The sequence below is a fragment of the Carcharhinus amblyrhynchos genome, chromosome 19 (assembly GCF_965287045.1).
Source record: "Carcharhinus amblyrhynchos chromosome 19, sCarAmb.v2.hapA, whole genome shotgun sequence".
Lineage (NCBI taxonomy): Eukaryota > Metazoa > Chordata > Chondrichthyes > Carcharhiniformes > Carcharhinidae > Carcharhinus > Carcharhinus amblyrhynchos.
Window position 1 is genome coordinate 30,798,515 of NC_137342.1, and position 23,249 is coordinate 30,821,763.

At 38.7% G+C, this 23,249-nt stretch overlaps 1 protein-coding gene across 1 annotated transcript in view; it reads right to left on the reverse strand.

Annotated features, from left to right (window-relative positions):
* The window catches only part of reln (reelin), a 318,770-nt gene extending 296,633 nt beyond the window's left edge, over positions 1 to 22,137 (reverse strand). Inside the window, exon 1 of the mRNA XM_080207461.1 lies at positions 21,690 to 22,137. Coding sequence (XP_080063587.1) covers positions 21,690 to 21,918 — 229 coding nt within the window. The 5' untranslated portion in view covers positions 21,919 to 22,137. The remainder of the gene's footprint in view (positions 1 to 21,689) is intronic.
* Between the last annotated feature and the right edge of the window lie 1,112 nt (positions 22,138 to 23,249).

Consider the following 23,249-nt stretch of genomic DNA (forward strand, 5'->3'; position numbering starts at 1 on the left):
ATGCTGCAAGTCTGCAAAGGGATATAGATAGTTTAAGTGAGTGGGCAAGGGGCTGGCAGATGAAGTACAATGTTGGTAAATGTGAGGTCATCCGTTTTGGTAGGAATAACAGCAAAATAGGCAATCATTTAAATGGTAAAAAAATTGCAGCATGCTGCTGTGCAGAGGGACATGGGTGTCCTTATGCAGGAATCTGAGAGATGGTTTGCAGGTGCAGCAGGTAATTAGGAAGGCAGATTGAATTTTGTCCTTTATTTCTAGAGGGAGGGAGTTTAAAATCAGCGAGTTTATGTTGCAGCTGTATAAGGTGCTGGTGAGGCCACACCTGGAGTACTGTGTACAGTTTTGGTCTTCTTGAGAAAGGATAAAGGGCACTGGAGAGGGTGCAGAAGAGAATCACTAGTTGATTCTGGGGTTGAGAGGGTTGGCTTATGAGGAGAGACTGAGTAGACTGGGGCTACAGTCATTGGAATTCAGAAGAATGAGGTGAGATCTTATAGAAACATACAAGATTATGAAGGGAATAGAGAAGCTAGAAGCAGGGGGCATAGCCTCAAAATAAGGGGAGGCAGTTTTAGGACTAAGTTGAGAGCAAATTCTTCACACAAAGGATCGTGAATCTGTGGAAGTCCCTGCCCAGTGAAGCAGTTGATGCTACCTCATTGAATGTTTTTAAGGCAAGGATAGATAAGTTTTTGAACAGTAAAGGAATTAAGAATTATGGTGAGCCGGCGGGTAAGTGGAGCTGAGTCCACAAAAAGATCAGCCATGATCTTATTGAATGGCGGAGGCAGGCTCAAGGGGCCAGATGGCCTACTCCTGCTCCTAGTTCTTATGATCCATTTTAATAATTGTACCCCACTTAAATGTAATAATTGAGGTACCAGCAATATACGAGTGCTGATGGGCAGCTTCCCAATAGGAGACCATGGGAAATTATGGTAAATGAAAGCCAGACTAGCAATCAGTCATGGAGGCTGAAGATTGGGGTTGCTGATTCAATCTTTGTGGGGCCAGTAGCATCATTCTTACCTTTAACATCGTTTGAAATAGCTTCCTTGAAGGGCCACTTGTTAAACCGCTTCTGCTCAAGTACCAATGAGCATAGCATGCCTGACTTATGCTGTGTCCTTTGAAACTTCAAAATTGCATTGGGTTCCACAGGCATCATAGGACCCTGATTTACATAACTAATAAGGTGCCTGCCTGTTTCCAGCAGGAACCTGGGTTGCCCACTTCAATATGGCACCAGGTGAAGCGGCAGGTCAAAGCTTTTATAGTTTGAAGTAATTTTCATTGTATTCTCACCCCTTTTCCACCCACTGGTAAAGGCAAATATCAGTCCTCTGAAAATGGTTAATTTATCGCAATTTCTTCTACTTGCTGTTAGCTTTATTTTTACAATTCTCAAAAAACTTGAGTACATCCCAGGGGGTTCAAGTGCAGTTATGAAATGAATCCTGGAGTAAGGGCTTTAATCTAATCTCTAAGTGCTGCTTAAAAAAAGTGTACCATTTTTCAGTCTCAGGGTGAGATCTTTTAATTACTTGAGAATATTCCATAACCCCTGTGCTTGATTCTACTTTCTTGTTTGAGGAACAATGCTAGTCAGATCTTTATAACAGTATTGCATATTTCCACAAAATACCCCATTAGATATCCTGATATAAATTATTCTCCACTATGGTTTTGAATATTAAGAAGTGACACTTTGCACCTACAACTGAGATTTGCAAATATTTTTGTAAAATGATAATATTGGAATTAAATTGCTTAAACTACAATTCAGAAACCAATAGTTCTATAATCATAAGCATTCTGAACTGCTAAGATTTTCCCTGATGTTAAAGAAAAATAAAAAAAATTAGTTATATTGGCAAATAGTTAAACGCAACATAAATATGTAGTAAATCGTTCATAATACAACAAGAGGATGGGTATGGGGGGAGGGCAGGAGTCATGGTAGTGCGATTGCCACCACAGGCCTCATTTTGGGCCATGGAGTATTCATGAAGGAGGGCCCGGCTTCAGGGACCCACTGGTAATCTGCCAAAATTTACCTGATGGTTTCCTCGTTCAATGTGAGTCAGGTGAAATGCCCACAGGGGCAGGAAGTGGCCCTTAATTTGCCACTTAAGCAGTTCAATTGGCTGCTGGGTGCTGAGCCAGGAAATCTCAGCCCATCATGTCACCTAAACATTGCTTTCTCTGCTATTTGTTAACCAACACAAGTGGTGGCCTGCACCACAGTATTCCCCTTAGTTTCTCAATAATAGTTTTTTTTAAATGTAGATTATAAAACTACACAGTTAAGATCGCACAAAAACAACCTCCAAGCACAACCTAATAAAAATCTTTTGCCAAAATTGAAGCGCTGTTGGGCTGAGCAAGGTGGTGAGACTTTGAGCAATAAAGCAACGTTTTATTACGTGCAGTTTTATTTTAATTTTTCAAATGTTTTGGAAGAAAACACTTCAGTCCTGCAAGTTCATGTTAAGTCTGGAGACGCTGACGTTGGAGACGTTGCCTTTTATAGTTCAAAGAAATTTCATCTTGCAACTGGATTGTGTAGGGAAATAGAGGTGAAAATCAGGAATAAAAGTATAAAGCTCAACATTAACGGCAGGCTCCATAAATAGCAAATAAAATAAGATTCTTCCGATAGTAATGATTTCTTATCTGAGGACTGAATAGCATTTTTCTGTAACTTTGCTTAATTCATTTAAAGAATAGACCACATTAGAAAGTCTTGCCTCAGTGGTAGTATTCAGAATGTTGCAGGTTTAAGACCTATTCCTGAACATCTAATCTCAGCAGGCACTTAAGGGCCAGACTGAGTGTGCTGAATTGTCACAAGTGCTATTCAGATGAGACATGAGACTGAGATCCTGTATGCCCTCTCACGGACATGTATGATCTCATGACGAATATTCCCTCTACGCAACATTGCCACACAGCAATCCAGAAATTTCCATCTTGGTTGCACAACAGTCTTTCCTTTGAAGTTACTGATTCTGCACAGCTGCACAAAAGAATTTAAAAGAGATGTGTATTTAAATAAATCAGCCACACACCCAGAAAAAAAGGACAATTGCACATGACATTCTTCAAAGAGTAGTTAAGTTCTCCCAATACCCTGGACAATAATTATTTTCACTCAATATCCCTTTATTAGTTTATCCAATCATTTAACAAATCGTTGTTTATGAGACTTTGTTGTGAGAAAATTGTCTGCCCCATTACAATAGTGACCACATCCCAAAAATACATAATTGTCAGAGGTGTTTTGGGACATCTTGAGGATGTGGAAGATGCTATATAAATTTGGGATCTTCCTTTTACGTTGCAGAAAATTCACCAAAATGCACGAAATTGGCATTGCATTGCAACTCTCAAATGTGTATCTGTGCTGCTTGGGACTGAATAAGATGATGAGACTTTGAACAATCCAGTTTAGCTTTGTTACATTGAGTGGGAGAGGGATGGAATCAGTAGCAAGGGCTAACGGTGATAGTTTAGGTCTGTTCAATTGTTGGCTGGAGGAAGTTACACCTCATCCAAAACTAAATACCAATAGTCTCAGTTCAGAGCTGTGTTAAAGACACAGTAAACAGTTGGAACTGGGTGTCATGGCTGGAGTGGAAGCAATTATTAAAGATATTCCATGATCAGGTTGGTAAGTCTGGAACCAAGCCAGGCAAGTTTCATTTGAGTTGGACATTGGAGGCTGAGGAGCCACAGTTGTGCACTGCTGGCAGAGAGAATTCATATTCAATGCTTACTCAAAAAATGAACATCTTAGATTGCATTTTTATTAAACATCATTATTAACATAGCAAAGTAATTGCTTTGAGATTATACCGTTACTCATGAAGCCAAAAATAAAACATTCAAGAAGAATAACAGTGAAACTGCAATTAATTCACTCATCACTGGAATGTTACAGATGCAATTAATATTTTTTTTTCATTTTTGGATTAGTTTTTCTAACAGCTCCAAGTTAACACATTCAAGATATGTTCTAGAATAACAGAAGCACTCAACCAGCTGAACAATATTAAACATTGCTGATTTTTTGATTAAGTGAAATTGCCCCCGGCAGGTCCTGTCAAAAGCTAATAAAATTCTTCACAGAAAAGTTGTTCTCGGTACACTAATCATATCAAGTCCTACAATTTGTATGGTAGACCTTGTCGATTTGATGAAACTCAAATTTTTTTACGTCTTTAATAAATGTAATTTGTTGAAATTGTAAAGGTTAATTATTCTTGAGGGAATCTAGCTTATTGGAATTCTTAAATAATAAAATGAATAAATTATGTCATGAACAAATTAAAATCAGACCAGTTTATTTTTAATTTAGACACAGTTATACATGCTCTGGTAATCAAGATATATGGATACACCAATTACTCTGATGTCAGTTTATTCAGGGGCCTTGTAACTGGACCAAAATAAATCACAAAAAGGGTAAGTGAAGAAGACATTACAAGCTTTGCTTGTGAAAAGTTTTGGAAATCATATCCACTGTCGTCACTACACTACAATGAATCTGTGCAGTTTCAAAGCACATGAAAACTTCCATTAACTTCTGCATCCTTGCAGGATTCCACCGAAATGAACAAGATCAACTATCCAAACCATTCACTTCATTCATACCAGGTGCCAATCTTTAGCAGGTTGACCTAGAAATGAGCCTTTCGTAAACTTCAAAGTAATATAGAAGACTGATGATATGACAGGTTGATGTACCAGTTTTCTGAGCAATAGGGTGGGATTTCCCCTCCCAACCCCTCTCCGTTACCAGAATTATCTGCTCCTGCTGAAAATCAATGGACCTTTGGCTGGGCCAATGAATTTCCTGCAGTGAATGCCCCCATGACTGGGCACAGAAAATCCCCATCACAGTTGGAATCTCTTCTGTCCATGCACTTCTGGATAATTATTTGTAGAATGGCTTGAGGCCTTGAGTGTCCTGTCCTGTCTGGGGCTATACACAGAAATGAGAGGAACTGAGCATACCTTCCTATTGCTGATATTATTTAAGTCATTTGGCAACAATAAAGTAAAATGAATTGAACTACAAATCTGTTAGAAATCAAATAAATTCATGATCACCTTTACTATATTTAAAACAAAAAGCTGTCTGTTCAAGGGAAATCTTACCATCGGGCAATGGACTGCTAGATCATAAAGGACACAGAAAACTGTTTTGCCTACATCCCCCCTCCCCCCACCTTCTTTAAAAGAAAAAAAATAAACAGGAGGTGGCAGTGGCATCTTATTTCACTGGACTTGTAACCTAATGGCCCAGCATATCCCCCACTCTACCATCACCATCAAGCCAGGGAAACAACACTTGTTCAATGAAGAGTGCAGGAAGACACGCCTGGAGCAGCACTAGGTATTTCTAAAAATGAGGTAACAACCTGCTGAAGATATAATGTAGATGACGTGTGCCAAAAAGCATAAGCAGCAAGGATAGACAGAGCTAAGCGAACCCATGACCAATGGATCAGATCTAAGCTCTGCATTACACAAAAGCAGGATAGATTCTGCTCAGCCAGTTACTGCCCCATAAGTCTTAATCTCAACTAACAGCAAAGTTATGGAAGAGGTAATCAACAGTGAAATCAAGTGTCACTTGCTCAGTAATAACCTGCTCACTGGCACTCAGTTTGGGTTCTAAGGAAGATGGTTGTGGTTGTTGGAGGTCAATGATCTCAGCTCCAGGGCATCACTGCAGAAGTTCCTCAGGGTAGTGTCCTAAGACACTTCAAGTTTCCTCTAAGTTTTCCTATTGTCATCAAACCCTTTTAGTAATGACAAAGAACACACGTCCTTACTTCAATTGAAGATTTAAATTATTTATGTAGTTACTGGATGAAGGAAGCTAAAAGCTAGTAATTCTGAGCAAAAGGGTCATAAAACACTATTAGCGATATAAATTATTCATTTGGGTCACAGAATAAAAGAGTTGCACTAAAGGTAAAACTTGGATTTCTGTCTGAAGTGGCCCAAAGCATGCTATGTTATCATGGAGATGGGCTGTGAGGGTTAGAAGAGTAATTTGTTTATTTGATCTGGGTGTTTCTAAAAGAAGGCAGTTGCAGTTTGGTCTTGTGCAGGCTGCAGTTCACTTGAGTTGAGAAAAAAGATATCTTTACAAACTATAGTATTAACTTGATGGTGTTTGCTTTGTTTAATTTCTCTTCATATACAATCACATTTGTTTTCATTTAAAAACATGAAATCTTGTGGCATAATTTCTTTCAGTTAATCACTGGGTGTTCACATTTCTCTTTCAAACGTTAACAACTTCTAACAGAATCATAACAATACTAGGAATATAAGACTGATAAGCTTTCCCAGATAGCTAGTTAAAGAACATGGAAGACTTTAAACAAGGATTATGACCCTGGAACCAATTTGCTTAGACACCATAGACCAATGGAGCTTGGCAAAGGATGGGATAGGGCGGGGGTGGATAACATTGGCTTGCAAGATTTTATGAAGCTGAGGAACTGGATTAGCTGAACTCTGTAAAGGAAAGGATAGGGAGACTGATGAAATGGGAAGGGTGGGGGGTAATGTTCTTTCAATTATATCACTCTTTTTATAACCACATGATGTTCCAAAATGCTTTATGGCCAGTGAGGTACTTTGAAGTGTGGTCACTGTTGTAATGCAAGAAGCATAGCACCCAACTTACCCATGGCTAGGTCCCATAAGCAGTAATCAAATATTTGATTTGATTTATTATTGTCATTTATCAGTATACAGTGAAAAGTATTATTTCCTGCACACTATACAGACATAACATACCATTCATAGAGAAGGAAAGGAGGGGCTGCAGAATGTAGTATTACAATCATAGCTAGGGCTTAGAGAAAGATCAACTTGATGCAGGATAGGTCCATTCTAAAGTCTGATAGTAACAGGGAAAAAGCTGTTTTTGAGTCGGTTGGTCCTCAGGCTTTTGTATCTTTTTCCCGACGGAAGAAGGCAGAAGAGACCCCAGGATATGTGGGGTCCTTAATTTTGCTGGCTGCTTTTCCGAGGCAGTGGGAAGTGTAGACAGTGTCAATGGGTGGAAGGCTGATCATTTTCTTTCACATCCATTGGAAAGGGTTTACAGGTTTAGCATGACCCTCAGACAATGCAGCAGTACTTCAGTACTGCATTGAAGTGTCAGCCCCTGTTATGTCATCATGTTTTTGGAGCATGACGTAAATCACCTTTGAGCCAATGCCGATCTCTTGAATTTTGAGTAATTGATGTGATAAAGGGCAGTGAAGCTTCAGGGGCTGTCAGTTAAGGGATGGGCATAATCAGGCAATGTTCAGGAGTTTGAAGAAGACAGTCTTTATAAAAGGTAATGTGGGGCTTAAGCTTGAACTTAAAATTAAACAGACTATCCACCACTGGGTTTAGCATGAGTGAGAAGCCAGGGAGATCAACAGTCAAAACCAATGGTGTTCAGATAATAGTTGAATACAGGTTTGATGTTGTTGACATAGGACTGTAGGAAATCATAGAATCCTAGAAACCCTACAGTGCAGAAAGAGGCCATCTGGCCCATCGAGTCTGCACCGACCACAATCTCACCCAGGCCCTACCCCACATCCCTACATATTTACCCACTAATCCCTCTAACCTACGCATCTCAGGACACTAAGGGGCAATTTTAGCATAGACAATCAACCTAATCCGCACATCTTTGGAAATTTCATTTAATTCAGGGCTGTTGGCAACAGAAAAGTGAATAGCACAGAAACAATGCTCAACAATGGTGAAGGCAGGGAGGTAGAAGTTAGGTGCCATTGGCGTTCAACTGGAATCTGCTGTCCCATGGGACACTGCACAGGTGATATACAGGAAGGGCTGGGGGATTTGCTTTGGAGCTCACCAGGGATGATTAGAAAAAGACTCAAAAATTAATACACTAGGACAAGAAAGAGTGAAGTTGAGATTGGCACCAAAAAAAGGGTACAGTAACTGGAATTTCTACTTTTTGCAGTGCTGTCCAAGGATGCTATTCCAACCAAAACCTGGCCACCACTACATCTGCAGATCCTAAAGAAAAGTCTGATGATGAGCAATTCTGCTCATCACACCAAACCAGGTGCAATTAAGCAAAGAATGTCTCAGAACACTTTTGGCTGCCTATTTACTGCAAGTGGGAACAGCAAATGTGATTTATTTCCTAAAGTCCAAAAGGGGAGAGTTGGAAAAAAATGGTTACAAGAAGATAATTAGAATGTAACATTCTTGCAGTAGGGAAGGGTATGGGAAGCAAGGGGGGAGAGAGATTATGTTAGGTGGCTCAAGTGGAGGAAATCACTGGCATGCACCTGGACAGCTTGTTTCTGTGTTGTACCATTCTATATTCAAAATCTGTATTATCATACAATCAGAAGGCCCACATCTTACAGTAACACTTGTTCTCCTAGGTGCACCACCTCTTGAAGACCTGCAGTTGTTGCCTTGTGACCCACTTGTGTAATTCAAAACATCTAACTCTATCTCTGTTCCTTGCGTTCTCCTTGATAGTGCCAAGATAGGCTCATAACTAGTTTAGTATCTCAGCATGGACAATTTGGCGTTCAACTTCCCTCCCAGCTGATGTCTTGCCGTTCCAATCAAGCAACTGTGCTCCTGGATTATTTGCAACCAATTTCAAAATCTTCCACATTAATTGATGTGGTTCCTCAATATCAACTAACTGTTTCTTATCTAACCACAACTTCTGAATAGCCTTTAGCTCTGTGCCTAATCTTCAAAAAGTCCCATATGGAGTTTCTGTAGTTATTTACTTCTTCACTGGCATGCTTCAGGCATTAAACCATAAACAGTAAGAACAGCACATATTACCATTTCATAGACTACACTGTTTACTGGATCCACATGAGAGAAATCCATGAGCCCTTTACTGCTAAATGATAGTACAAGCCAGCCTACCAAAACATCTGTATTTCAGTTATAATGGCTTGTTAACAAATCAAACACCCCGTTAAAAAATTGATTTACATCATCTCCTTTTTTAAAATGTAATATGGCTTAATTCAGCCTTGATGATGATATGCATATCTCCACCAGCTCAACTGTGCATTAGGGCATCTTCTCTTTTATCCTAACTCAAATTTGTACCAGCACATTTCTCATTAGCCCTGACTTGAAGCACTTGTTCTTCTCATGTTTGTACTGTTTCCTTTCCCTCAAGCTTCTCCTTTGTAATTTCCAACTATAGCATTTTAACAGGTGGATTTTACCTTGTTACTGTCTCTGGCTCTCTTTCCAAGTCACTCTGATGTACTGTATTCATTTTTTACTACCATTTTTGGCTGTTCAGTTAATATTAACTTAAATAATTTGAATAGACTTTTAGATGTCAGATACGCAGTCAATCACACAGCACTGAATATTCTCCTTGTTTACCCCACCATAAGTGGACCTTGTGCTTCCTGTGAATCAGACTGTGATTTTACCTGCCCTTTATTTAGATAAATGTGGCAAGACTAAAAAAACAGAGAACCTTTGCTCCTGTTCTCTGGAATCTAACACGCAATCCCCTTGAAATCAGAAGATGGAATAAGACAGACTCTATCTGGCTGTAATGTTGTTTAACATTAGATATTGTTTATTTAACATTAAACAAACTGTTCCAATACATCTACAACTCTGGCATCTACCTACTGTTGTACAGGTATATCTGTCCACAAAAAAGTAGGAAAAATCTGGCCAATTACTGTCCTTTAATGGTGGAAGAGGTCTTTGACCGTGCTAGCAAGCAGCACTTATTCAGAAACAATCTATTCACTGATGCTCAGTTTGGGTTCTGCCAGGTCACTCCACTCTTGATCCTATTACAGTCTTGGCTCAAACATGGACAAAAGAGTTTTACTGCAGGCTGCATTTGACTGAGTATGGTATCAAGGAGCCTGGGCAAAACTGGAGTCAATGGAAATTGAGGGAAAACCTCCCACTGGTTGGAGTCATACCTAGCACAAAAGAAGATGGTTGTGGTTGTTGATGTACCAAGACATCACTGCAGGAATTCTTCAGAGTAATGTCCGAGACCCAGTCATCTTCACATGCTTCATCAATGACTTCCCCTCCCTCATAAGGTCAGAAATGGGGGTGTTTACTGATGATTGCACAACATCCAGCACCATTCAACCTCCTCAGATTCTGAAGCAGTCCATGTACGTATACAACAAGACTTGGATAACATTCAGACTTGGGCTGATAAGTGGCAACGTAACATTCGCACCACATAAGTGCCAGACAGTGACCATCTCCAATAACAGAATGTCCAACCATTTCTCTTTGACATTCAAAGGCATTACCATCGTGGAATTCAACACAATCAACTTTCTAGAGGTTAACATTGACCAGAAACGGAATTGGACCAGCCATACAAATACTGAGGCTAGAAGAGCAGGTTAGAGGTTAGGAATCCTGTAGCAAGTAAATCACCTTCTGATACCTCAAACCCTGTCCACAAGATACAAGTCAGTACTGTGATGGAATATTCTCCGCTTGCTTGGATGATTGCAGCCTCACCAACACTCAAAAAACTTGATATCATCCAAGAGAAAGCAAGCAGCTTGATTGGCACCACACCTACTGCCTCTACTATCCCTTCCCTTCACCGGTGGTATACAGTAGCAGCAGTGTTTATCAAAGATGCATTGCAGCAAGTTACCAAGGTTCCTTCAAAAGCACCTTCCAAATCCGTGACCTCGACCACCTAGAAGAATACGGGCTGCAGCCACATGGGAACACCACAACCTGCCAGTTCCCCTCCAAACCACACACCAATCTGACTTTGAACTATAGTGCTGTTTTTTCACTGTTGCTGGGTCAAACTCTCTCCCAAAAGCATTGCTGGTGTATCGACAGCGCATGGACTGCTGTGGTTCAAGAAGGCGGCTCACCACCACCTTCTCAAGGGCATTTAGGGATGAGCAATAAAAGTGCTGGCCTCATCAACTCCCATGAAAGAATAAAAAATGCAAGTAACTGAACAATCCTCAATACAAACAATCATTAGAAACTTTACTATTTCTCTTGGTACCAAAGACATTTCTCCTAAACTGTTTCTCAACATTAAATTGAGCCTTGAACTGTTAATGCTTCTTACATGGTGAAAAACCACCATGAGGGCTTTGAACAGTCTCTATTAAAAGAGGAATTTCTCCCCCTCTTCTTTTCAATTATATTAGATGATAGGTTGCCAATACATAAGATGTTGGAACTGAACAGAATGGCTTGGTGCACAGACCTCTATCAAATAATATGAATGGCCAATCTAGTGGATTTCAGTCTAGTATGTCAGCAATAAAGTCATGGAGACTATAGTTTTTCAGAACAATCCGTGATTCTGCTTTTCCCTAACATACAAAAATTAACTCGACTGTAATATATCTTCTGTCCAATTTGCAGAAGTAAATAGCACTAACAGATAGCATTAACCTGTGCACTGAAATAAAAACAGAAAATGCTGGAAAATCTCATCAGGTCTAAAGCGTCTGTGGAAAGAGAATAGGGTTAATGTTTCGAGTCTAGATGACCCTTTGTTTTCTGTTTTGTTTCAGATTCCAACATCTGCAGTATTTTGCCTTTACCCTGTGTACTATGTGAATAATGCAAAAGAATCCAACTAGAACAAGAACATTTCCAAATGATTTGGCTGATCTCCATGCTGGACAATGTGCTTACCAACAGAGCCACAAGGGAAACTTTTTAAATTAGGACAGTACTGGCACAAATGTATCAGTATAAGTGAACAATTGTGATTAATTTAATTGAGCTGCTTGTTCAAATAATTGTCAAGTTAAATGTAATTTTACTTTGGAAGTGGAATCCACCTCAACATCAAATACTGTGATACTGGCATTTCCAGACATGTACTACAATCAAGAGATAAACTAAAATTAACAACCTGCTGCAACATTATTAGAATACTCCTAAATACCTATGAAAGTAAAATCCTGCCACTGACTTTGAGGGCTCAGATTCAGGATATAAATGAGTCATGTTTGGCCCCCATGGTTTACGCTGGACTTTTTGACTGGATCTAACTTACTCGTAGGAATGTGTGCTAAAGGAGTTTTCATTACAATGAAAGTTCAGGAAACCAACAAATAATATTTTTCAACAGTGTGTAGTTAGTGTGACTTAGAAAATGTTTATAGCAATTCCATAAACAGAGGAAATATATATGCAATGCCTTCCCTTTGCAGAATTTGCTTTTCTTTCTTTTGCCCCTTTGTATCTAAAGACAGTCACTGAGCACAAATTCAGCTCTGTGAACTATACTGTTCTTTGTCATATAAAGTAAAATGGAAACTTGAAATTAAGCAGTGCTGCCTTGTTCATTGTGCTGCTACAGCATTTTGAACATTCCTGTAAGTGTTTCCTCATCAGTTTACAAAAGCCTTGTACAAGAAGCACTCTACTCTTCTGGAAGTTGCTTTGCATTTTTCTGACAAACTTACTGGTATTGTTGTTAATGCAAAGGGACAGGAGATTGAATATCTAGGACTCACGAAAACAACATCAGCTTGGTTCACAGAGACTTCTAGGGTTTACGTTCACTGAAACAGTAAAATGAACTGACAAGTTTCGCAAATTGCTGAAGATCTGAACATTGATCATGCCGACAGTCATTGTGCATGTATATCAGTATTTTAAAATGAAAAGAAGTTAATGCTGCTCCAGGGTTGCCAATCTGCTGTTAACAACCAACTGGAGTATTGTAACTGATGCATAGATAGCACCAAAACAAAGCACCAAAAGATAAAGGGATGGAAATTGTGGATTGTTAAAATCAAATTCATGCAGACACCCAGTTATTTAAAACATATACAGAAAATCAGCAATGTAAAATCTTTATTTCAGATTTCCAGTTTCACTTTGTTTTTCCATTTGAATAGCAATGTAAAGGAAAGTTGAATGCATTCTGTTTTCTAAGCATTTAGCACATAATTTCCAGTATTTATCCGTTTGAATAGGAGAGAATATTAAATGTATGGTCATAATCAACACAATCTAATTGAGTTATGATATGTTAACTTCAGCAGAGTGGTTGTCAAAAATAATTTCCATGAAAATGAGAACAAAATTGAGAGGAAAATAGAAGTAGAGACACAAATCTGCAAACATTCTTGAACATTTATCTAACTGGACAAGTGATGAGCCTAATGAGAAATAAAAATTAAAACAAGAACCTTAATTGAGGAAATAAATTTAAAGGAACATTATATTCATTAAAAAGGTATAGAGAAAACGATTTCATGTGGTGATGGAGAACAGCTAGAATACAAATTTGAAGGTTATCATCATGCTAATATTATGTATAAATTCTAAGTCTGAAGTGATTGACATTATTTCATTTTGTTTATAAAGGAAAACATTTTCCAACACGCATGTAGAAGGGGTGACACAGTGGTTAGCACTGCTGCCTCAAAGTGCCAGGGACAAGAGTTTGATTCCCGGGTTGGGACACTGTCTGTCATTGACTCTAGCCAATCTATCAAATTTCTCAAACAATGATTCCCAAAAGCTTCATTCTGTCCCTCAGAAAACGCAAATCCACCAAACTTCCAGAATATTGGCATCCTAAGTTCCATCAGTTCAGGAAATATTATATTCCGCAGCATTCAGCGTAGCACCTAAGCACCAAATACTTTGAGTGGTATTTTATAAATTTATTTTGAAGTCTTACCTCAATGGGGAAAGTAAAGGACAGCCCACCTGCTGCCTTGCCAGGGTTTCCCACCAAATTTTCAAGCACTTTGGAAAAAAAAATGGAAGGGGTGGGACCTAAGTCGAGCCCACGCTGACAGCAACTTTGGCACCTGACCAGTCAGGAGGCCGATCAGAAAAAATAGTGCTCAAAGCCATTTGAGGACTCTCACTGGCTTCCCCATCTTGACAAAAATGGGGAGAAAAAAAATCCCTATTTTTTTTCGCACCCTTCACCTTGCTTGTATCTTCAATCTATTGAAATATAGAACTGAATTTCCCTCCCATTTAATTATCTGATCTAAAATGATTCTAGCCAACCAACCAAGCACAAGTTCTTGATGCTGAATGCAAGCTCAATATTCGTCATGATTCTTGGTGTTCTCTAGACAAACAGTGATACTAACCCTAAAATTGCCAAGTGATAGATTGATCAATGTTGTTGCGAGTTACCATTCTCTTTTTCTTTCAACTCTTCCAATACTCATTTTCTTTCTCCAACTGAATTGTGCTTAATTCTCAAAGCCATTTTTGCTTGTACATTTTTAAAAGAGCATCAGGTTACTTTTGATATGTACAAGACCACTGAAATTTCTCAGATAAACTCCTATAATTCTATGCAAAGCTTGCAATCCCACGAAGCATTAAAATCTGAAGCTTTGATAAAAAGAAAGTTTTGTGTGACACTTGAAAAGAGTACCAGCACATAAAGAATGCAATCCAGTTACTATCATAAGAGTCTTCTCTCATTAACCCACGTTATTAAAATGCGATGTCTGTGGTACTGTACGGTTAATGTAATTTTGATTGAGCTACTAATGTTGCAAGTTAATCTATGTTAACCATATAACACCATTAAAAAATCTGATCCCTTCTCTACATTTTTAAAATTATTTCTTTACATTTTAAAAATTATTTCTAACTTTTTTGAATTATTTTTCTCCCTACAGTTTCCAGCTGCTCTGTCTTTCTGATTTCCAACCTCATCTCTCATCCATACTCAGCATGATGTTGAGTCTTGTTCAACCTGTGTCACATTTGGATTCTCTGCTTGACTCAACTCCATTCAGCCTTTTCATGACCTAGCAACCAAACCTGGCACCTGCCTGCCCACTCAATCTTGAATGACATCTGGTGTAGCTTCCAGCCTCCCCTCCAGCACTCCATGGCTGATCCCCACTTCAATAAATTAGTTTTTCTGCCCATTTTTATATGTACTAGGAAATGAGAAGCCCAGTGGGTGTGAGTTTTTGTCGCCTTTCCCTTTTAGATGTGCTGGAATACAACAAAAAGGAAAATCATAGATGCAGAAAGAAGCCCTTACAGGGTGGAAAGAAAAACTAAAACAGATAGAAAACAAAGGCACAAGGTAAATGGAAAAGAAAACAAAGTGTGGTGAGTGACACTGGATTTTTATAATGATAGAGGCAGCTAAGATAAAAAGATCATTTGTGCCTTTATGGTATCAGGGATTATTGAGGAGTTGGTAATTATTCTGTTTTAAGATCAGTAGATAAGCTACATACACTATCAATGGTTATCACATTTCTAGGAACCTATTAATTACAATAAAGCATTAGTATTTTGCAGCTAATATTCTTATTTACGTAAAAACAAAACTGGTTTTATAGTGCAGGTCTGCTTTCCATTCCCCTCCTGCAACAAATTCAGTAGCAGCATTTTCAGCCGTTTTGTTCCTCCTCTGTAAAACCCTCTTAAACTTAGTTTCATTATTCCTTATTAACAAAAGGTCTCTTCAAAACCTACCTCCACAACCATGCTTCAATTTCCATTAAGTGTTCTACCAATGTAGTATATGCCGCATATGGGAGTGAGTAAGTACCACCCATACAATGGTGTAAGAGATCACATGACATGCACCCAGGTTAGTCTAGTTTTGGACAGATCTACGTGTAGCAGCAAGCATGGAGACAGTTCCTAGCTTGTATCCCTTTACTGTATACTTGTAAATAGTTCTACGAGTCAATAAAGATTTAAGGTTAACCTATAGAAAGACTTAATCAAACTACCAAACTGTAGCCAACACCATACAACACTGCCCAGTAATTATTCTTGAATACATTATGCTTCTCGGTCATTTTCTTTTCCTCACTAAGGTGCTAAAAATGTGTATTTTCTTTCTTCTTGTAAACTCAGTAATTTTTGATGGGCCTGCTTTTACTTCTAGCACAAGCTTTGAATCCAATCAGATTAATGGGTTTCAAGTCCCCATACCATGCCGTTATAACAATTCATATGAAATGTTTCTGCGATACGCAAAGCAGTTTCTATCAATTGCAGTGGACACAGCCCAAAATTTGGAATTTTACTGAGACAGGCTGCAACAGTAGCGATGGGGAGGAGTGTAGGTTCACATGCGCGCAGTGAAGGTACAAGCCAAAGTTTTCCTAATAGTTAACAGAATGCAACTGGAAGTACGGGAAGAGATCGTGCTCACCCTCAATGCCACTGAGTTACTTTGCTTGGAAAAAGAAGCTCTCATCAAAAACTGGCAAGATGTTCATTTAAAGATAACAAGAATTAAATATACTGCATGTATGACTTTTGCAAGAAATGTGACATACACAGCTAGTCATCTTCATATAAAAAGGGTTTGGTCCACTGGAAAAAGCATGGGAAGACAGATCTAATAGAAATAATTTCCCTTTCACTTGCCAATACCAGCCCTCTTATATGGTGTTTTGTTCTTGCTACCAAAGTATCTATATTTCAACCCTAAACAAGCCTGAAACCTGTTAATAACCCTACTTATGCAACGCAGCAAAATCAATTCAAGATTTATGAAGCCCAAACTATTTATAGGTGTAAGCTCTGTAATTTAATTAGATCTTTGGAATTTGTGATTTCTGAATCCACATTGATTCAGTGAGTAGCACATAAGGTCCCATTATCAGATTTCAAAGCAAAGTTCAATTGGTAAATCTCATTCTGAAACCACTTGGTTAGAATTATAATCTAACACTTTCATTTCTATACACATTTTAAGTTAGAATAAAATTGGAACTTTTACAATTCCAATGGAAGATGATTTGCTACTTAAAACAATATGATATTGGAACACAATCAAGTGTAACAGTTTGGTTTCAGGAATTAAGCTATCTGCACAGAAACTCACACTATGTCACACCTATCAAATCTGTTCTAGAGTTGAAGCACTTTGCTGATAGAGTATCATAGGGACATATTAAAAGATCATAAGGGAGAATATTTTCTTCCACAAATATATTGGACAAGACCCAAGTTTCCCATTTAATAAGCCTTCAGATGGTGAAGACAATATTAAGAAGAACAGTATTGTTCTTCAATAAATTACTTTAAGATTTTTGATGAATATAAGCAGAAATGTCCAATTCATGTCATAAGATATTGATAGTCATAGCATCACAGCTGCATCAGAACACGTGACTGAAATCTATTGTCCTACCACGCAATCTTTCCTTTCTGAAATCTTATTGTTGTGAAATGTTTTCATTCAATAAACAAATAGTATCATCCATCTGACTTCATCTTAAACCCATCCTATATATTTTCAATATTTTGACACAGAGTTGATAAAGACAACACAGCAAATGTGGGTCAGCAATATGTTTCCACAAATATCACCTTTAAACAAAAGCTGAAACACCATGATTGGGATCCTCCCAAAAAAAGCCAAAGTGCCCAACAGGAGGAAAAATGGGAGATTTTCCCACAAACTTTTGGATGTACTTAGTTTTACGAACCTCCGGTACTCTGTGCATTAAAGTGCCGCAGTGAGACTTATGCCAGAAAGTAGGAGGCAGAGGCTCATCCCACTGGAGAAGCTGGCATCAGCATGCTGACTGGGACATCTGTCAGTGGGGAGATGGTGCATAAACACTCCCCTCCCACCCTCTCCCCAATCACTGGCTTCCCTGATCACTAGCTTTCAACTTCCCAAGGTTATCCCTGACCTTCTCCCATCCTCAGGCCTGCGCTCATGGCTAACCCCGATCTCCTCCCCACGTCCCCCCCTCCTTATTGGCCAACCCCGACATCCTATTCCCTATCTCCCTGCCAGCTCCGATACCTCGATATAGCAATTTCCATACGGTAATAGCCCCTTACGTTAGAAAAAAGGGGCCTGGGCTACTCCCAATCAGCTGGATGCCAGAGGCAAGTCCTGCTACATATTCCGTGCTGATGTCTCCTGGCCTGCTGCACTACTTGAGGATCCTGACCTATGTTTCTTACCTGTGAAACATCAATCTTAACTTTCACATCAAGTGTTTGTCTCATGGTCAGCAACCATGATCACACTTGTAAAACAAAATATCCAGTAATCAAATGCTATGTTAAAAATGTTAAACTCGTGACCTGATCTCAAGGGCTCTGAAAAATTGATCACAAGATGATTATTTTTCTACAACAGTGACCACACTTCAAAAGTACTTCACTGGCTGTAAAGTGCATTTAAATGTCCTGTGATCATAAACAGTGAAATATAAATGCATGGCTTCCTTTTTGATATTTAATCAGGTTTATACTGGCGTGTATAAAACAGCAGCTTATGTTTAGTTCTTACGACTGAGGGATTAGTGCCAAGGCAGAGTGGGAAAGCCAGCCAGTGGAATGAAAGTTGTTAATACAATGCATTCTAAAATCATTACCAGTGAAATATTTTATACTAAATGTGGCCAAGCCCAGGAAAAATAGTCAAGTCCAAACCAGCTGTCTGGCCTTGTTTTATTTAGGATGTGATAACAGTTTCGTTGCTTCCTACTCACAAGGAATTGGTAGTTCATGCTATAAGGTTTGCATTACAGAATATTTAGAAATTGAACACAAAATCTTTTGTTTCTCACTCTCCTCCTCTGTTTAACAAATTTTTACTCCCCTTCAATGCCCATTCACATTATTTTTGGCTGAGATATAGAACCAAAAATACTGCGCTTCTAGATACGCACAATATCATTACACTTGATTGTCAAAGCGTTGACATAATGGCCAGGAGTTTACTTTTCCTCCAATATTGCCCTCTTCCTACAAAGCAACATGCGGGTCAGGATTCACCACTTAACCAGCCCACTATTGGCAGGCGGTGGGATTGGTCTTGTTGCTGTCAATGGGGTTTCTCACTGAATGCACCCCTCACTGCCATGAAAACAGCAGCGGGGTGTGCCTTTGGCAGGATAGGAGGATCCCACTGGCATCAACAGCTGGAAAGTTCCAGCCCTGATCAGAGTTGGAACTGTGGAGTGGCAACTCAAATGTGCACTATATGATTTGCAGATATGATAGTGAGTTTTATGGTGTGTCTGGACAAGTGCATGAATAGGATGGGAATAGAGGGATATGGACCCCAGAAGAGTAGAGGGTTTTAGTTAAGTCGGGCAGCATGGTCGGTGCAGGCTTGGAGGACCAAAGGGCCTGTTCATGTGCTGTAATTTTCTTTGCTCTTTATACTGCATGTTAGTATTAAAACAAGCTATTCTCTAATTCAGATGGTCATAATTTTGGTTAAAAATATGCAACTGAAAAGCAGCCTGTTTGATTTGTTTCCTTTGAGTGATATATCAAGCACAAAACATACTAAAACTGAAATTTTGGAAGAGCATGAGGATAACACAATGAAAGGAGTACATTCATGAACTATCTTGTTCTCCCTCCCATTTCCCAGATTTGAGGTGGAGATACCGGTGATGCTGACTACCTCCTGGATAGTCAGCTCTCTATCTTAGCCAGGTTAAGGAAGACATTGGCCTGAATTTTCCAGCAGTTCATGCCCTGCCGCCGCTGCAAATGAGAACAGAGAATTTGGTGCTCAGCCAAATCTCCAATCACTGCAGCAGATCAGAAAATCCCGCTAGTGTGAACGAGTGGAAAAGTCCACTGAGTAAATGGAACAAATCTGCTTCTGCGGGGAGTGGTAAACAATATGGAGAATCATTAGGAGATTCCAATTTGTACAACTCAAGACATTGATAGGAGTTTGTAAACAGATATAGTATCCCCAACCTCTTCCTGAAACTTTTGAATGGCAATATAATTAGAGCATAACTGCCATTCTAGTGTGAAGATAATAAGTGAAAGTAACTCTCTCAAACATGCATTGTTATCTATTGTGCTCAGTAATAAAATATCTGCTTCATTTCAGAATTTCACTGGCTTAATCCCAGAATCACAAAAGTTTCAAAGGCAAAACAGTTTAATTATTAACTTGGTTTTTTAATCTTGTGGCGCAGCAGAAACAATTACAGACAGCAACATGTTGTATCTAATTACTGAAATCAAGTCTTATTGGCGGTCAGCCCAGCATTGAAATAACAGTAGTTAGCATGCCTATCATATGTTTAGATGAGTTTAGGTGTTAAGAAGCCACTTTTTTTCTATTTGCCCCCTATAACTTTGCATAGAGTTGGTTGGTATTTTAATTCTAATTTCTAGCCCCAAACTAGACACCTGACCTGGCTAAATCTTGAAAAAGGTCTGGCTTCCTTGCCCACGTCAATATTGTGAAGGTGAACCACAAGCTATAACATTTTAACCTTCATTTAAAAAAGTTTTCACAAAGCCAATCTCTCTCAACTTTACAGCAGTATGTATCCTGAAAGCTAATCAACCTGAATCTGGGTTCTTTTAGAATGAACTTCAATACTTAGCTGTAGATTGGCTCATGTGCCAGAAGACATTTACCCTCATCAACTACACCGGACAATAATGCAGTCCAGGTTATCATTATCAGTTGTTCCCCAAGTGAAGATTGTACAATTGTCTGGAATGCTCTCCAATCTTTATTTACTCTGCCTATCCTCTAATTGTACTGAAATGGTAATTGAATAGGGAACTATACATGCTTCATGTTTTAAAATAAAATATTACAACCTTTCAGGAAAATTGCAGTGTGTTCATCTTACAGTTGTTTCCCACTAATTAGTCCCAGTGGATGAACAATTGCCAGCACTTGAACTGAATTGGTTAATATTATGTTTGAATACAAATAAATCATCTGATTCCATCACCTTAAGGCAACCAGTATGTAATGAAAGGGACACCTTTTTGCAGGATTACACTTTGAAATTTAAATCACTGTACTTTCTTCTTTCAGTAAAATTATTTTAAAGTGGATAGTACAATAATTTAATTTTTCCTTTTGAAGATTGCCAGAATCTCCTGTGCAAATACAAGATTGACACTTTTGCTTCCTAATGCTTTAGTCAAGCTGGTTTTTCCATGTTAATTCAACCCCATGCACAGCTGACCTGAACTCTCACTTTTGGCTTACAGGGAGCAGTCTGCTGTCTTTCACACATGTACAGTAGAGATACTGCACTGGGCATTATGTTATCTTCTCACTGATCACGAACATAGTCGGCAGGATAGAAATGACCTGCAAGTACACTGTACGCTCTCACATTAGAAATGTATCCACTTTATTTTAAAACATAGACTGGCCTGGGACTGACAGCTGTCCCAGCAAAAGGCTTTTACACTTGAGTTGAGCCCACACACAAAGCATACTCAGACCTGCCAGCTTAGTTTAATACATCCTAGTACAGACCCTCTGAAGGACAGAGATTTAGAAACAGAAAGGGAATGGTTCACAACAAAGGAGGAAACCCCAAAGGATTAATTTGTCTTCATAACTCATATCAGCAAGCATGCTGATGGTCAAATAAATCATGTTAATATGATTGATTCCATTTTTAACCTTGCTTTTCTTGTAATGTAAACATTAAAATATTAAATACTCCAGTGTCTCTGAAAACAAAGAACTGCTTATTTTAAATATGCAGACTGTAACCAGATGTATGCCAATTTTATCATATGTATTTTACACATCACATCATGTGAAAGGACGATACTTATTTCACTCAGGAAATGACTATTATATTGTTATGTTAAACTGGACACTAAAACCCAAAAGCAACATCCAGTTAATTGTAAAAGTGACCTACCATGATATTCTTGACCAGGCACATAATATCCTGGGTTTCCCACAATATGAAGTGACATCAACACCTCTCCCTGTTCTCCATCGCCCTCCAGCTCTCCATGGTGGGTACAAAGGAAAAAGAATGGGGCAAACCTTGGGTAAAACCCCACAGATCCATACACAAAATCTGGCAAGAATATTCCAACCAGAAACAGCAAAGTCCAAGAATTAAAGCATCGTTGTTTATCCATATCCCCGTTCTCTTCGTATTCCGTTCTGCTGGGAACCCGGTTCTTGTGAATGAGAGTTTTTTTTGCTGTATTAAAGAGATTACAAGTTTAATGTCAGGGAGCTTCTGTTGGGAAAGTCATAAGCCAGGAACTGTAGGAACTGCCAGCTGTCAGCTGTTTCTACTGCATTCTAATACATCAGCTTCATAAGCTGCAATACAGCTTTCGAACACGTCTTCTTCAGAGCATATTGTATTCCACTTTCCAGCCCCCTCCCACGTGCCTCAAGGCGCGTCTTTTTTTGTTAACTTTGTTTTAGGAGGCAAACGCCTTCCCTTCAGTTAGAACACTGACTAAAACTGGAAGCTGATCAGGCATAAGATTCAGTCACTGGAAATAATTTATTTCCCCTGCCGTTTTTTCTGGAGTGCTGGAAAACTCCACCTTCTCAGATTAACATCAGACAGAGGAAGCCATTCCTCACTCATTCTCTCTGACTGTCCAAAGCTAGAAATCTCTTATTTACGCCTTGTCTTGTTACTAAATAAATAGACAAATGGTTAAATCTGAAGTGCAAACACCAAGCATTGTTAGTCCAATGGCATACACTGAGAGGCAGCTTAAATGCTATTTCAGTTCTAAAGTGCTGACCACCAAAGACCTTTATTAATGTAATTAATGGTTTAATTTCACTTTTGTAAAAGCCGCACAATGGTCAAAAAGCTCTTGAAAATCAGGATTTGCACCGGGCACTTAAAACAAATTAAACTATTAGTAGTTGTAGCAATTGTGGACATTTAAAAAATGCTAACTTCTCTTGTTCTTAGATCATTTTTTAGATTGAATATGGAACTGCCAAAATAATCATATGATATTAAAATATTAACCCTTCCTGCACCATTACAGAAGCAGTACAACTATATAAAATTGCTGTTTTATTACCTATATAAAGATCTGGAATTCAAGTTTTATCTTCTGTCTCGGCATTAGCTCAGAATATCAAATAAAATAACCAGTGGATATCAAGTATTAGGAAAGGAATTCTCTGTTGATTCAGCCAGCATAATATTATGGATGATCACATAAGGTAATAAATTAAAACATTAAAGCTCCATATAGACATATCCAGTGGATTACAAGCCATATGGCCACTCAAATTAAACCACTTAATGTGTTTCTAATTAAACATTAGGCCCACCTTATTTTGTTTTGAGAGAGCTAAGTTTAGCATAAGTACCTGCTGAGGAAAAGTTTACATTTTTGTAATTCATGAACTCAAAACAGCATCCTGAAACAAAAGTTGATAAATGGATTTGAAGTTCAGCTACTCTGACACATTCCACTGGGGGTTG